The 14671-nt window shown below is 41.4% G+C and overlaps 1 protein-coding gene across 2 annotated transcripts in view; it reads right to left on the reverse strand.

Annotated features, from left to right (window-relative positions):
- Window positions 1-14181, reverse strand: part of LOC122552844 (transmembrane protein 144-like) — a 73466-nt gene extending 59285 nt beyond the window's left edge. Inside the window, exons 1-3 of one of the 2 annotated variants that reach the window (XM_087985878.1) lie at window positions 14103-14181; window positions 4288-4545; window positions 4026-4199 (exon numbers count right to left, since the gene is read on the reverse strand). In XM_087985878.1, the coding sequence (XP_087842004.1) occupies window positions 4026-4199; window positions 4288-4387 (274 nt within the window). In that variant the 5' untranslated portion in view covers window positions 4388-4545; window positions 14103-14181. Of the gene's footprint in view, window positions 1-4025; window positions 4200-4287; window positions 5807-14102 lie in introns of those variants that run through there. The other variant, XM_087985883.1, reaches the window with a different exon arrangement.
- Between the last annotated feature and the right edge of the window lie 490 nt (window positions 14182-14671).

Genomic DNA, 14671 nt, shown 5'->3' on the forward strand with positions numbered 1-14671 from the left:
GATATGGTCCAGGACTCACTCTTATCCAGGTTTATCACCAAGCCTGCCTGCTGAAGTCAGTTGAACAATTCCAATCAATGCTCCAAATAGTCGTTCCATTTGTGATTGTAAATCACCAGATCGATGGTGTACACCTCACAATTGGACAATCCCAAAATGACTTAATTGGTTAGTCTTTGAAATGTGGATGGTGCATTTTTCATACCAAATGGCATGGCTTTGCGATAGTCCACACATAATCATTGGGTACCATCAGCTTTTGGTACCATAACGATGGGGGAGCTCTATTTGCTACAACTCGCTTCAGTTATATTCTCTTTCAGCATGTGTTCAATCTCCTTTTGAACCTGCGCCAACTTTACAGGGTTAAGTCTATAAGGATGTTGCTTCATTGGAACATTTCCTAAATCTACATCATGCGTAATTAGTTTAGTACTTGCCACCTTATACCCACATTTATTCTCCATGTGAGTGTTATAAATCTTTCAGGTCATTTTCAATTTTTCTCTAGAAGATAGCTCAATAATTTATCCCAGTCTTTGAGAATGTCCTCACTGTCTGGTTTAATTTGATAACTCATCTGAATAACTTTGGTGTAAAATGTGACCCTTTATCTGATTGAATCTCTGTGGGTAGTCCATATCTAGTTAAAAAAATTAAGGAACTTTTCTACAATTTGTTAGCTGCCATACTGCGTATCACAGAATAGAAATAGAAAGATAGGTGGAGGGACAGGTTACTACCTTGTGGAGGCAGGGAGGCTACAAAACGATTTAGACAGGTTAACAGAGTGGACAAAGAAGTGGCTGATGAAATACTATGGCAAGTGTAAGGTCGCGCACTTTGTTAGAAAGAATAGAGACATGAACTATATTCTAAATGGGGAGAAAGCTCAGAAATCTGAAGTGCAAAGGGACTTGGGAGTCCTAGTCCAGGTTTTGCTTAATGTCAACTTGTAGATTGAGACAGTAGTTAGGGAGGCAAATACAATGCCATCATTCGTCGTGAGATGTACTTCTGAGGCTTCATAAAGCTCTGGTCACACCACATTTAGAATATTGTGAGCGGTTTTGGACCCCATGCCGCAGGAGGAATGTAATGACCCTGGAGTGTATTCATCGGAGGTTCACAGAGATCCCAGGAACCTTAACATGAGGAAAGTTTGAGGACTCTGCGACTGTTCTTGATGGAGTTTAGATGGATGAGGGGGGATCTGATTGAAACTTACAGAATACTGAATGGTCTGGACAGAGTGGACATTGGGAAGATGTTTCCAATGGCAAGAGAGACTTGGACCCAGGGGCACAACCTTACCTTTAAGAACGGAGATAAGGAGAAACCTCTTTAGCCAGAAAGTGGTGAATCTGTGGAATTCATTGCCACAGAACACTGTGGAGGGCAGGTCATTGAGTATATTTAAAACAGAGATAGTTACGTTTTCGATTGTCAAGGAAATCAAAGGTTATAGGGAGAAAGCAGGAAAATGGGTTTGAAAAATCTATCAGCCTTGATTGAATGGCAGAGCAGACTTGATTGGCCAAATGGTCTAACTTCTACTCTTTTGTCTTATGAAATGGCCCATGGAAATCTAATTGGTAGAAAGAGCTAGTAAAGTGTTTGCATCATTATCAGTGGAGACATGTGAGGATTACAATGAGGTGCAAATGCCATATTAGATTACATTCCCTATGGTGTGGAAACAGGCCCTTCAGCCCAACCAGTCCACACCGACCCTCCGAAGAGTAACCCACCCAAACCCATTTCCCTCTCACTAATGCACCTAACACTATGAGCAATTTAGCATGGCCAATTCACCTAATCTGCACATCTTTGGGCTGTGGGAGGAAACCGGAGCGCCCGGAGGAAACCCACGCAGACACGCGGAGAATGTGCAAACTCCACACAGCCAGTCGCCTGAGGCTGGAATCAAACGTGGGACCCTGGTGCTGTGAGGCAGCGGAGCTAACCACTGAGCCACCGTGCCACCCCATATCAGCAAGTACCAGAAGTCTACAGGCAACAGTTCAGGAATCTCAGGAAGGAACCCAGTCAAATATACATAGAGTTTGAAAGGCTCAAACAAGGTAATATTGATAGGTAGATAAGGACATTGAAAGTAGATCAAACGTATGATACTATTACGGAGATGATTATTTTGGAGGAGCTCAAACATTCACTTCCTGAAGTGATGAGAACTCATGTGGAAGAGCAGAGAGATAAGACTGAATAATTAGCACTAGAATTGGAAGATGATTAGGAGTTGGTTCATAAATCAAAGTTTGGTTTCCAACATCAATTTCAGTCCGTGAAGGATAGAAATTGGGGGAAAAATAATCGACAGGTGGTAAAGGAGAAGGAGATTGCATTGAAGATACCAAAGATAGCTTACCACAGGGTAGAAAGGAAACCATGAAGGGGAAAGAAAAGTTAAAAAAAGCCCAAGTCATGTTTCTGGGCCAAACAAAAGACCCCCATGGAATATGAAAATAAAGGTTTTGGGGAGTTTACCAAACCATTGGCAAAGAGGGAAGTATTACAATTCCTGGGACTGTATGGTTTTTGTTGGATGTTTATTCCAAATTTTAGCAGCGTGGTTACTCCACTGACTAACTTATTGAAGAACTGCAGAAAATCTCAGTAGACTGAGGAATGTCAGAAGGTATTTGACAGTCTGAAAGCTGTGTTAGCCACTGCTCCAGTGTTAGCTACACCTAATTACATAAAGCCATTCAAGGTGGCTATCAATGCGAGCGATGGAACAATAGAAGCAGCCTGAATGGGTGGCGTCAAGCTCCCACAGAACCATGATTTTTTAGTTTTAGCCTTCATAGCAGCTGCTAGGATCTTGAAGCTGGATGTGGAAACTCTTATTCCTCTCTCCATTACATCTAAAAACTGTGAATCTCTTCCTGCTGCTAGAATTTCATGTGAGACGATCTAATTCATTAAATTTGCCTTTGACAAAGGTGTGTTTGTGGAATGTTACTATATTGGAATAGTTAATTAGTAGTCTATATATATATTATTTTGTTAAGCATTTTCAGAGTTACAGTTAAGCCAATTCTTTTAATTATTTTTATTTTATCTGTATTGTAATTATAGTGTAAAAATAAAATGTGCTTTGCTTAATGTCAAGTAGTTTGGCCAATTGAATTGCATCTGGAATATAATGCCTTACACTTACCTTCAAAATAAGAAGAAATTTAGGTTATATCTTCTTAATATATTTTAAGCGGGTTTAGTCTGGTCCATAACAATGAGGAGAGATTTGGTTGACTGGATCTGAATTCACAGGAGTTGAAAAGAACGAAAGGCAATCTCCTCAAATTCAGACAGGGCTGCACAGGGCATGGGTGATGTTTCCCATAGCTGGGAGACCCAGAACTCAAATATACTGTCCCAGGACATGTGGTAGTCCATATTGGACTGAGAGGAGGTAAAACCATTTCACTCAGAGGGTGCTGTACTTATGGAAGTCTCTACAATTTAAACTTGTAGAGGTCAGGTCACTGTAGAACAGTCATATTGGACTTGAAAGAGGCTCTCCAGAGATACTGCCAGATCTGCTGAGTTCCTCCAGCATTTTCTGTTTTTATTTCAGATTTCCAGCATACCGCAGTATTTGGCTTTTATTACCACAGTGGTCTTACCTGTTTCCATAGTTCCTGGAGCCTGAAATATGTTAAACACTCAAACTTATTTTCAGTACACCATAAACAACAATTAAGTTTAAGATGTTTGATATTCATTGTGTCACTTGCCAAAAGCAGAATAACCAACTTGAAACAGATAGATCAATTGGAAAAATATTCTGCATGTTGTCTGCCAGAAATAAAAGACAACATTTGTGTGTAAAGATGTACAATTAGGTGATCAATGGTGTGAAGTCATTACATCTGCACAAAGTGAATTGTAAAAGCTAATGAAATAACAAGTACATCAAGACCTGGGTTTTCTTAGCTGACAAAATGTCATCAAAATCAGGCAATTACTAGACTAAAGTAAATTCTTGGAAGGCAACTTACCATCTCCTGTATCAATTTTCTTCACTGGAACAAAATTACTGCCAAAACAAATCACAGCAACTGCTGTAGAGACAAAACCTTTGACCAATGGCACGGTGCCCGTGACATTCTGTGGTATCGCTTTTTTTGTATAAGTAAACCTTTCCTCCATTGTGCCATTTTGCAGTAACCTGTCTTATGGAAGAAAATTACATTGAACAACTTCAATATTTTGGCCAGCAGTAATTAATCTTTACCAAGCACAGTACAACACTGAACTTACTGTTGCTGAAACCGTTTGGGTTTGTTCTTGAATCACATCCAATAATATACACTGCTCCAATGAAGACTGATACGAGAGACCATCTCAGGCTAAATAACATGCTGGTTGACAGGGCGCCACACTTCTGGAGCGATCAGTCTCGCAAGGGTAGAGATTCACAGTGTGACCAGTCATGAGGAAAATAATGCTGTGCTCCTTTCACAAGTATTGATATGGTCTTCTCTCAGCCTAAGCTGTCATCAGTTATTTGTAAATTACCTGCCAATACAAATGCTTATTGGACTTTAATGCTGTAAACACATTCACTATGAATACTACTTAAAAAGAGATGCTGCCCATAAGGATTGAAAAGAAAATCTAGAGATGAAGGTTTGAACTTTATTTGGGAATGGTTCAATGAAACCAGAAGAAACTTGAACCTTGTCTCAGTTAGAATGTTGCAGCTAGGAGGTAAACTTTCCTGTTATATTGAGAAAGTACTCAGGTGCTGGTGATCATTATCAATTGTTTTTATCTCCACACTCTTTGGAACATTTCCAACAAAACAAGTTGGGAAGATCTTAGGTAAGGTAATATTTCGGAAAGAATCCATGTTGGTTCTGAGTCTGCATTAAGCTCCATTACGTTAAATACAACAGAATTGTAATTATTACCAAGACCATTCTGTGCTCAGTCAACAACATGCATCACTTGTAGCATCCATTAAATTTGGAGATAGCCAAAGCATCATGTTTCCACATATATTCTAGTGTTATCTCTCCCAGTATTATTTGGTTATTATTGCCCTACCAAATTAATTAAACCTCACTGAATAGTACTAACAAGATGTCTTGTGGGGATCTCAGTTAAGGTTCTGTTCAGGTTTAAAAATTCCAGCTTGTACAGGTAACATTTCTCCTGGGGTCAGTCCCAATATCCTAAGAATCTAAAGCCCTCATTCCTGCCCCACTTCTCCAGCCACACCTTCATCTATTTCCAAATCGACTTGTAAGTGTTACCAGCAGTAATCCAGAGATGACTAGGTTTGATTTTCTGTTTGCTAATTTCCTACCTGGCACCGTTAATTCTGACTGCAGGATCACCTCTTCTTACCTATGTAATTTCAGACAGACAAAGACGATGATACTATTGACTATTTACCATCCCCACTCAGGATGTTCTGCTGCTACACAGTGACAGCCATGACCCTGGCAGCAGAGGGGCAATGCACCATCCTAGATTCACATCTGCAGTCACAGAAATACCTACTTATTCACCCAATTATCAAATTACCTATCACTATTGTTCTTCTGGTCCTTTTTATACTACCCTATAGTGCTGAGCCACATGTGCATTGTGGAATGACATAATTTATACATTTGTTTTGGAATATATATTCCGAATTGTGTTTTACTTGAGCTTCGTGGGAAAGAGCGTGATGTGCTGATTACTGAAGTGTTTTGGAAGGGAAACTAGGGTTAAAGTTACTGCCATTGCCCATAGATTTCTTGTTCATGTACAGCCTAGGCCGAAAGGGGCAGTCAAGGATATAGCTTCTCTTCCTCTTCCTCCTCGTGCTCCTGCCTGTCAACTTCTCAGCTCATTGTCAATGAAAAAACCTGTTCCCTCATGGTGGCAAAATGAAGGTTGACAATCTTGAAATCTACTCGTGAAGTATTTCAGGGCCACTCCAAAACAGCCCAGTCAGCAGAAGCAGTGTCCTGAATTGGAACATCAAATGTCTGTTTTGAAACATCCCTGTGGCAACACAGCCCACATAAGCTGCTGTGTACGTGTACAGGGGTTCCAAAATGGAGTGGAAAAAGTGAGGTCTGCAGATGCTGGAGATCAGAGCTGAAAATGTGTTGCTGGAAAAGCGCAGCAGGTCAGGCAGCATCCAGGGAACACGAGAATCGACGTTTCCTGAAGAAGGGCTTATGCCCGAAACGTCGATTCTCCTGTTCCCTGGATGCTGCCTGACCTGATGCGCTTTTCCAGCAACACATTTTCAGTTCCAAAATGGAGTGCCTTGAGTAGATAACGCTTATCATATGACACCTCATGGTGGCTGAAATAGAGCTAGCCCAGGGGATTGCTGCAAAATAAATCTACCATGACCATAGCCAGGATATCTGCCATTGATCCGCAGCATGGTCCACCCGTGGTCATAAACCAGCAGCACGCTGAGGGATGGGAACTCCATTTTGTTACTGTAAATGATCAAGTTCACTTGAGATACCTAGGATGTAACGTGCTTGCTATCAGAACCTTACACCACACCCTGAAATCCCACACTGACCTTCATGGTTACTTTGTCAGCTTATATCTGACAACAGTAAACAAGAGGAAGTTAGCATGCTTCACACAGAGATGTACACTAATCTCCCCTATATGACAATGTAGTACTACTCTACAGAGTGCTGTGTAGTGCAAGCGTGCTCCCATATCTAAGGAAACTTGTACTAGACACAATGTTCCACAAGTGGTCTCACCAAAGCTTTATACAATTGCGGTAAGACTTCTTTACTCCTGTATTCAAATACTCTTGTAATAAAGACAACTATTTATCTTTCTAATTGCTTGCTACACCTGTAGATTTGCTTTCAGTGTCTTGTGAACAAGGACACATAGGTCTCATTGGACTTCAACACTTCCCCAATATCTCATTATTTGAAAAGTGATCATCATCTCTATTTTTCCTACCAAAGTGGACAACTTCACATCTTCCTGCAGTATATTCCGTTTACTAAGTGCATGACCTCTGACTTATCTTGTTCAAAAACTCTTGAATGTGCTTTGCATTTTCCTTGTAAACTACATTCCCATTTAGTTTTGTGTCACTTGAAGATATTACATTTAGTCCCCACAGCCAAACCACAGAGAGATTGTGCTCAAGCTATATCACTCGACACAGACTGCAAACCTGAGAATGACCCATTTAGTCCTACCATCTGTTTACTGTCGATTAATAAATTCTCAATCTCTGCCAGTATATTGCCTCCAGACCCATGTGCTTTAACTTTACAAAAGGTTATTGCCATTGCTCATAAGTTATTCATTCATGTACAGCCTGGGCAGAAAGGGGCAACCCCAAGACTGCAGCCTCTCTTCTTCTTCCTCCTCATTCCCAGCCTCCTTCTCAAGCTCCTGCCTCTCAACTACTCAGCTCATTGTTGCTGAGAAAACCTGTTCCCTCATGGTGACAAAGTAATGTCTTCAGTGGGACCTTATCAAAAGCTTTCTGAAAATTTTAAAATGCGCTTCATACATTGGTTTCCTCTTACCTCTTTTGCTAGTTGCATACTCAAGAAATTGTAATAGTTCCTTGAAATATAATTTCCCTTTGAGAAATCCTTGCTGATTCTCCCCAATCCCACCATAATGTTCAAAATGACAACTGATCCCATCATTTATAACAGATTCCCACATTTTCCTTACTGCTAATGTCAGGCTAACAAGCCAGCAGTTTCCCATTTCCTCCCGTCTTCCTTTCTTAAATAATGGGGCTACATTTGCTACATTTCAATCTGCAAGAACCATTCCTGGAATCTGGAGTATTTTGGAAAGTGCCCGCAATGGCCACTTTCCCTACAGTCACAACTTTAAGACATTCTGGGTTGTAGTTCATCAGGAAGCAGGCAATTTATTAATTTTTTAGTCCCATTAATTTCGCCGGGACTATTATTTTAATGTAGTTTAATTCACTATTCTTGATTGTCCCTTGCTTCTCTAGTATTTCTGGGAGAATTTGTATATTTTCTGCATGAAGACAGACAGAAAGAATTTAGTTGGTCTTTCTGTTATTCCCTTCTTCTCCCTTATAAATTTTTCTGTCTCACTTATAATTGGCCAACATTTGTACATACCTATTTTCATATTTCTCACCAGTTCACTTTCATATTCTGTTATCTCTTCCTTTATCAGTTTTTGGTCATCCTTTAATGAGTTGTAAGATGTTCTCAGTCCTCCAACTTACTATTTTTGGTAACTCTACAAACCCCTTCCTTTGATCAATTGCAATCTTTAATTTCTCTTGTTAGGTGTAATTAGATGGCCTTTCCTACTGGGTTTTGTGCTTTAAGCAGTTTAAAATCTGTTCTAAACCATGTATTAACTTTTTAAATGCTAGCTATTACCTGTCTGCTGTCATACGTTTTGACATAGTTCCCCAATCTACCGCAACCAATTTGCCCTCATACTTTTGAGGTTTGTTTTATTTAAGACCCTAGTTTCGGGTAGAGTTAGACCACTTTCAAAATTAATGTTAAATTCCATGCATTGTTAATCTTTTAGGGGAGAATTACCACAATGTAATTATTAATTAGACCTTTTTCATTTCTGAACACTAGATCCTTACATCGTTCATTCTCTAATTGATTCTTCAATCTACTATTCTAGAAATCTCTCTCATATTTTCAAGGAATAATTTGAGTAACTCACCTTCTGACTCCCCAGAACCTGTGCACCATCTACATGACACAAGTCAGGGGTTTGACAGAATACCACCACTCACCTGGATGAGTGCAGCTCCAATGCCACTCAACAAGCTTGACACCATTAGGACAAGATTACCTGCTTGCTTGGCAAAACATCCACAAACATCACCAATGCACAGCAGCAATAATGTACAAAATACCATACTGCAGAAACTTATTTAGGTTTCTTAGCATCTTCCAAACCCACAAACCCAACTATCTAGAAAGACGAGGGTAGCTGATGTATGGGTACACTATCACCAGTAAGTTTACCTTCAAGCCACTTACAATCCTGACTTAGAAATATCCCATCATTTCTCCAAAGTCACTTGGTCAGAATCTGGGAATTGCCACCATTACAGCACTGTGGGTGTACCTGCTCTGAATGGGACTGCAGCGGTTCAAGAATTCGACTCACCACCACCTTCTCAACAGTAATTTGGAATAGGCAATAAATATTGGAATACTGCCATTAGCTGAGCAAACCAGCAAAGCAGCTTTTTCTTTTAATACAATTGTCTCCTACTAGTCTACCAGGTACATTGGGTGAAGCAGACATCCCATGAAAGAATATAAATGTAAATTGATTATGGAAAATCAAGAGAAAGCAGGTGAATTTAATGCATTTTTTGTATCAGTCTTTGCTAATGAGGGTGTAAGCAGCATCTCAGGGATGGCTGTAAATCAGAAAATGGAAGAGAGTTGGACCTCAGGACAAGTCCAATCACCAGGGAACCAGTACTGAGTAAACTATAGGAGCTGCAGGCTGACAACTTCCTGGGTCCTGACAGATTTTACCATTTGTTCTTAAAAATTGATACATGATGTACTGTACTTAGATTTCCAGAAGGTATTTGATGAAGTGTCTAATAAAAAGCTATAATAATAAATAGATGCTTATAGTATTCTAGTAACAGAAGTGGATGGATAAAAGATTGACTGGATCACAAGAAGCAGGGAGTCGACATAAATGATGTTTTTGTCTGGCTTGCAAGATGTAACGTACATTTCTAGTTCCTACATAAAGGAGCACTGCTGCAGAATGTTTTGCTTGCATTGACAAATACATTACTGTATGAACTGATGGGATGTAGTAGGTTTGACGTCTGGTGCAATAACACTCTTATAGACATCTACCTACTGTAACAAGACAGTGTTATCATAGGAGACTAAGCTGTGAGGGTACAATCAATCAACCATGGAATACTGCCATTAGCTGAGCAAACCAGCAAAACAGCTTTTTCCTTTAATACAATTGTCTCCTACTAGTCTACCAGGCACATAGGGCAATAACTTTACCACCAATGTTTTCAATAAACTGTAGCAACATCAACATAATTTTACTGGTCTGCTGGCTTTCAAAGAATTAAGGGGATTAAATGAACCTATATTGCTGTTCCGATCCTGGATATTTTTCTGTACAATATATTAAATGTAAGGGCTTTTACTCTCTGTTCAGCTGGTATTTGTCTTCAATCTTGCTATAGCAGTGCTTCTGCAAAAGTTATCTGTCCAACAAAGAGGTTGGATTCCTATGAAGGAGATGGAGTCTCAGCTGCCACCTGGAGAGCCAGGCTCTCACATTACCACTTTTCTCAAAGACCCACTGCTTCTTGTGCTCCTTGGGCAACCCACAAGCTAGCAGTGGGTCTGTCCCCAGGACCAAGGCACCTAGAGGTAAGTATGCCACCACTGAGAGCTGCTAGCTAGTCAGAATCCTCACTGAGCAGACGATAGCTGCTGCTGGTACTACATCAGAAAAAAAGGTGTTCGAGGACAACAACATCAGATCCAACACTAAGCTCATGGTGTACAGAGCTGTGGTGGTTCCATCCCTCCTATGTGGCTCTATGGTGTGGACTGTCTACAGTAGAAATCACAAGGCACTAGAGCAGTGACACCAACACTGCCTACAGAAGATCCCGCGAATCCGCTGGGCAGACAGATGAACCAACACTAGCATTCTAGACCAGGCCAACATCCCCCGCATTGAGGTACTGACCACCTTTGATCGGCTGCACTGGGCTAAGCATGTCATCTACCTGATGAACACAAGATTCCCCAAGCGGGCTCTGTATTCCCAGCTCCAAAACAACAGGCGAGCCCCAGGTGGACAGAGGAAGCGCTTCAGTGATACCCTCAAGGCCTCACTGGTGAAGTACGGCATTCCCGCAGACAGTGGGGATCACTGGCCCAAGACCGTCCAAAATGGAGGAGCAGCATCCGGGAAGGGATCGAGCACCTCGACACTTGCCGTCAGGAAAATGTGGAAGCTAGGCGAAAGGAGTGCGCTATCACACGACCACCCCACCCACCCCTTCCCACAACCTCTTTCTGCCCCAAGTGTAACAGTGTCCACGGAACCCACATCGGACTGTACAGTCACCTACAGACTCATCCTGAGAGGGTGGGAGACTCATCCTCATCTACGAGAGACCACCAGTGAGACACTTACATAAGGCTTCCGATTGAGAAGGGACCCAGGTAAAAGTAAATGCTGGCAGGAAGGAGTTCTCGCAAAAAGAACAAGGGCAGCAGAGTGGGTCACATCAGTACCCCTTCCTCACTAACTCCTGCTTCCTGACACCAGGCCCCTCACTCAGGCCTGTAGGTCCTTCTGAATAAAAGATTCATTTGGAAGCCCACAGTCAAAGGTGATAAGATATGTTACATGCGTTCCCTCATGCATTGTAAGCTAACTACCAGCTGTTGGGTTCCATCAGTAGGCCGAGATCATTAAGTGGGCGTTAATTCCATTCTGAAGTAGTTTATAAATTTTGAAGTAGATACTGCAGATACTGAAGATTAGAGTCAAGACTAGAGTGGTGCTGGAAAAGCACAGCAGGTCAGATGGCTTCCGAGGAGCGGGAAAAATCGACATTTCGGCTTGATTCCTGATGAAGGGTTTTTGCCCGAAATGTTGATTTTCCTGCTCCTCGGATGCTGCCTGACCTGCTGTGCTTTTCCAGCACCACACTAATCTAGACTCTGATGTCATTACCCATCCCTGGTTGCCTCTGTGAAAGTGGTGGTGAGCTGCCTCCTTGTACCACTGCAGTTCACATACTATAGAGTGACCCACAATGCCCTTAGGGAGGAAGTTCCAGGAGTTTAACCCAATAACAGTGAAAGAACAGCAATAAATCAGGATGGCGAGTGGGTAGAAGGTGATCTTGCAAGATGGCGACAGTGTTCCCGTGTGTCTGTTGCCTTTGTCCTTCAAGATGAAAGTTGGTTGGAGTTTGGAAAGTGCTGCCTTAGGATCTTCAGTGAATTCCGGCAATGCATCTTATAGATAGTATATACTATTACCACTGAGCGTCAGCGGTGGAGGGAGTGGATGCTTGTGGAAATGGTGCCAGTCAAATGGGCTGCTTTGTCTTGAATCGTGTCAAGCTTCTTGGGTGTTGTTGAAGCTGTAACCATCCATGCAAGTGGGAATTATTCCATCACAATCCTAACTTGTGACTTGTAGATGATAAGCAGGCTTTGGGGAGTGAGCAGGTGAGTAACTCGCCACAGTATTCCTAGCCTCTAAGTTGTTCTGTGTTAATGTAGCAAGTCCAGTTGAGTTTCTGGTCAATGGTAACCTTCAGGATACTGATAGTGGGAGATTCAGCAATGGTAACACTGTTAAATATCAAGGGGTGGTGGTTCAATTATGTTTTACTGGAGCTGGATATTACCTGGCATTTGTGCCACACAAATGTTACTTGTCACTTGTCAACCCAAGCCTGGGTATTTTCCAGATCTTATTACTTTTGAACATGGATTGCATCACTTTCCGAGGTGTCACAAATGGTGATGAACAATGCTCAATCATCAGGGAACATCCCCACTTCTGACATTATGATGGAGGGAAGGTCATTGCTGAAGCAGCTGAAAATGATTGGGCCCAGGACACTAACCTGAGGAACTCCTGAAGAGATGTCCATGGACTAACATGATTGACTCCAGTTATCTGAGGAAAGTCATTTGTTTTCTTCCATTAGTTGCTGCAAGCTGTTGTGTTTAACCGATAAGTCAGAAACTTTATAATTTGTGAACCTGTCAGCCTGTGCCTCCTGTGAAGAGGATTAAGATTTTAATATGCAGATTATATGTTGTTGGTTCATAGTTTACCTATGCTTAGAATCTATTTATTCTTAATAGATAGTCGTTTTGTTGTAAAAGTGCAGAAACCTGACCTTTTTTTTGTTAACATGAGTCTATTGGTAAATTGAGGAATTTGCATACTTGGATAAAATTTGTATCTTTAGTGACAACTCTGGCAATAGTGAATTACCCCAGTTAGATGTAACACGTTATGCGGAAGTGCCTAGACAAGATCCAGCCTTGGAATGAGAAAAATAATATTCGCATCAGAAAATTGCCAGACAATAACCATCTTCCCCAAAGGATCATTTAACCCTCACCAACATGACATTCAATGGCATTACCATATTTGAATCTCCCACTATCAAAATTCTTAGGATTACTGTTGATCAGAATTTGAACTGGACCAAACAGTAAATGCAGTGGCTATAAGAGCAGATCAGAGGCTAGGATTTCAGCAGCAAATACTTCTGTCTCCTCAAAGATTGTTCAACAATCGCAAGACACAAGTACAGAATGTGGTGGAATACTCCTACTTGCCTAGGTGAGAACAGCTCCAACAACACTCAAGAATTCGACACCATCCAGGAAAGCACTTGACTGACATCCATAACCTTCAACAATCACTGTGTGCAATTTACAAGATGCACTACAAGAACTCACAAAGGCTTCTCCAACAGCACCTTCCAAATCCATGCACTTTACCATCCAGAAGTCAAGGAATCATGGAAACATCACCACCTGCAAATTCCCATCAAAGTCAAGAAACATATCACTGATCTTGGAGTGTTAATGAGTCATAATCCTGGAACTGCCTCCCTAAACAGCAATGTTGCTGCTCTTACACTTCATGGACTGCAACAATTCACCATCACCCTCTCCAGAGCAATGGGATGAGTAACACAGCCGCGTCAACATGCCATGAAAGAATTTTAAAAAGCTCCTGAGCTGAAATGACTTTCATTTTCGCCAACCACCAGCTCAGAAATGATTTCATCGGCTGCAGCTCTCATCTATTTTGCTTGCTTGGCATTACCACAATATAGGACTGGAACTTGTGACTTGGGAATTCACTTGCATCAACCTATATCTCAATCATTCAGTTGCTTCATGCACTGAACTGTCAATGCCCTGTGCCATCTATATAAGAATTTAGTATGAAAAGGTGGCTGGAGAAATGACAGTGATTCAATCATGCTGCAGACGTAATTATATGCATTTTAATGAAAATGCACGTAACTTCTTTTGGCGTTATTTTATACTCACAGCACTGATAATATTTTGTAAAGCACCAAGAGTTCCAGTAGCTGCTGGTTTTATTCTAGTATTTTGTTTCTCTTGCTGCCCTTCATGGTACAGCTGCGGCTGTACTAACCACCAGAGCCCCTTTCACTGAACCGCTGCCTTCGAGTAACATCGGCCTGTGACGTCACAACAGCAGCTCTGATCTCCAGGCTCCATTGTGACATCACAATAACCCATAGTGTTTCAATCGGACTCAAACCAAAGCCTCAAATTCGTCGGGACGTCATGCATCAGCTTGCCTTCCAAATCCCTCCTTCCATGGATCAGACTTAATACAGGACATACACTGGAGAAAAGAAACTCATGGAACAAACCGGACGAAGTCCCCCTATTATGAACACGCAGCATCTCTTTTAACACGCAGCAGAGTTTTTGATGGTTCATCCTACATATTTCTCACCCAGATGGCTAATAATCAATCATGTGAGAGTCCTGCAGCATTGAGTGCCCGGAATCTGAAGGCGTGTTACTGTTCCTTAACTAAATTCTGAGACAACTTTTCAGAAACTTGACAGTGAAGGGGGTTGAAA

This window comes from Chiloscyllium plagiosum, unplaced genomic scaffold (assembly GCF_037043375.1).
Source record: "Chiloscyllium plagiosum isolate Xiang-an unplaced genomic scaffold, Cpla_swu_hap1 HiC_scaffold_1, whole genome shotgun sequence".
Taxonomy (NCBI): domain Eukaryota; kingdom Metazoa; phylum Chordata; class Chondrichthyes; order Orectolobiformes; family Hemiscylliidae; genus Chiloscyllium; species Chiloscyllium plagiosum.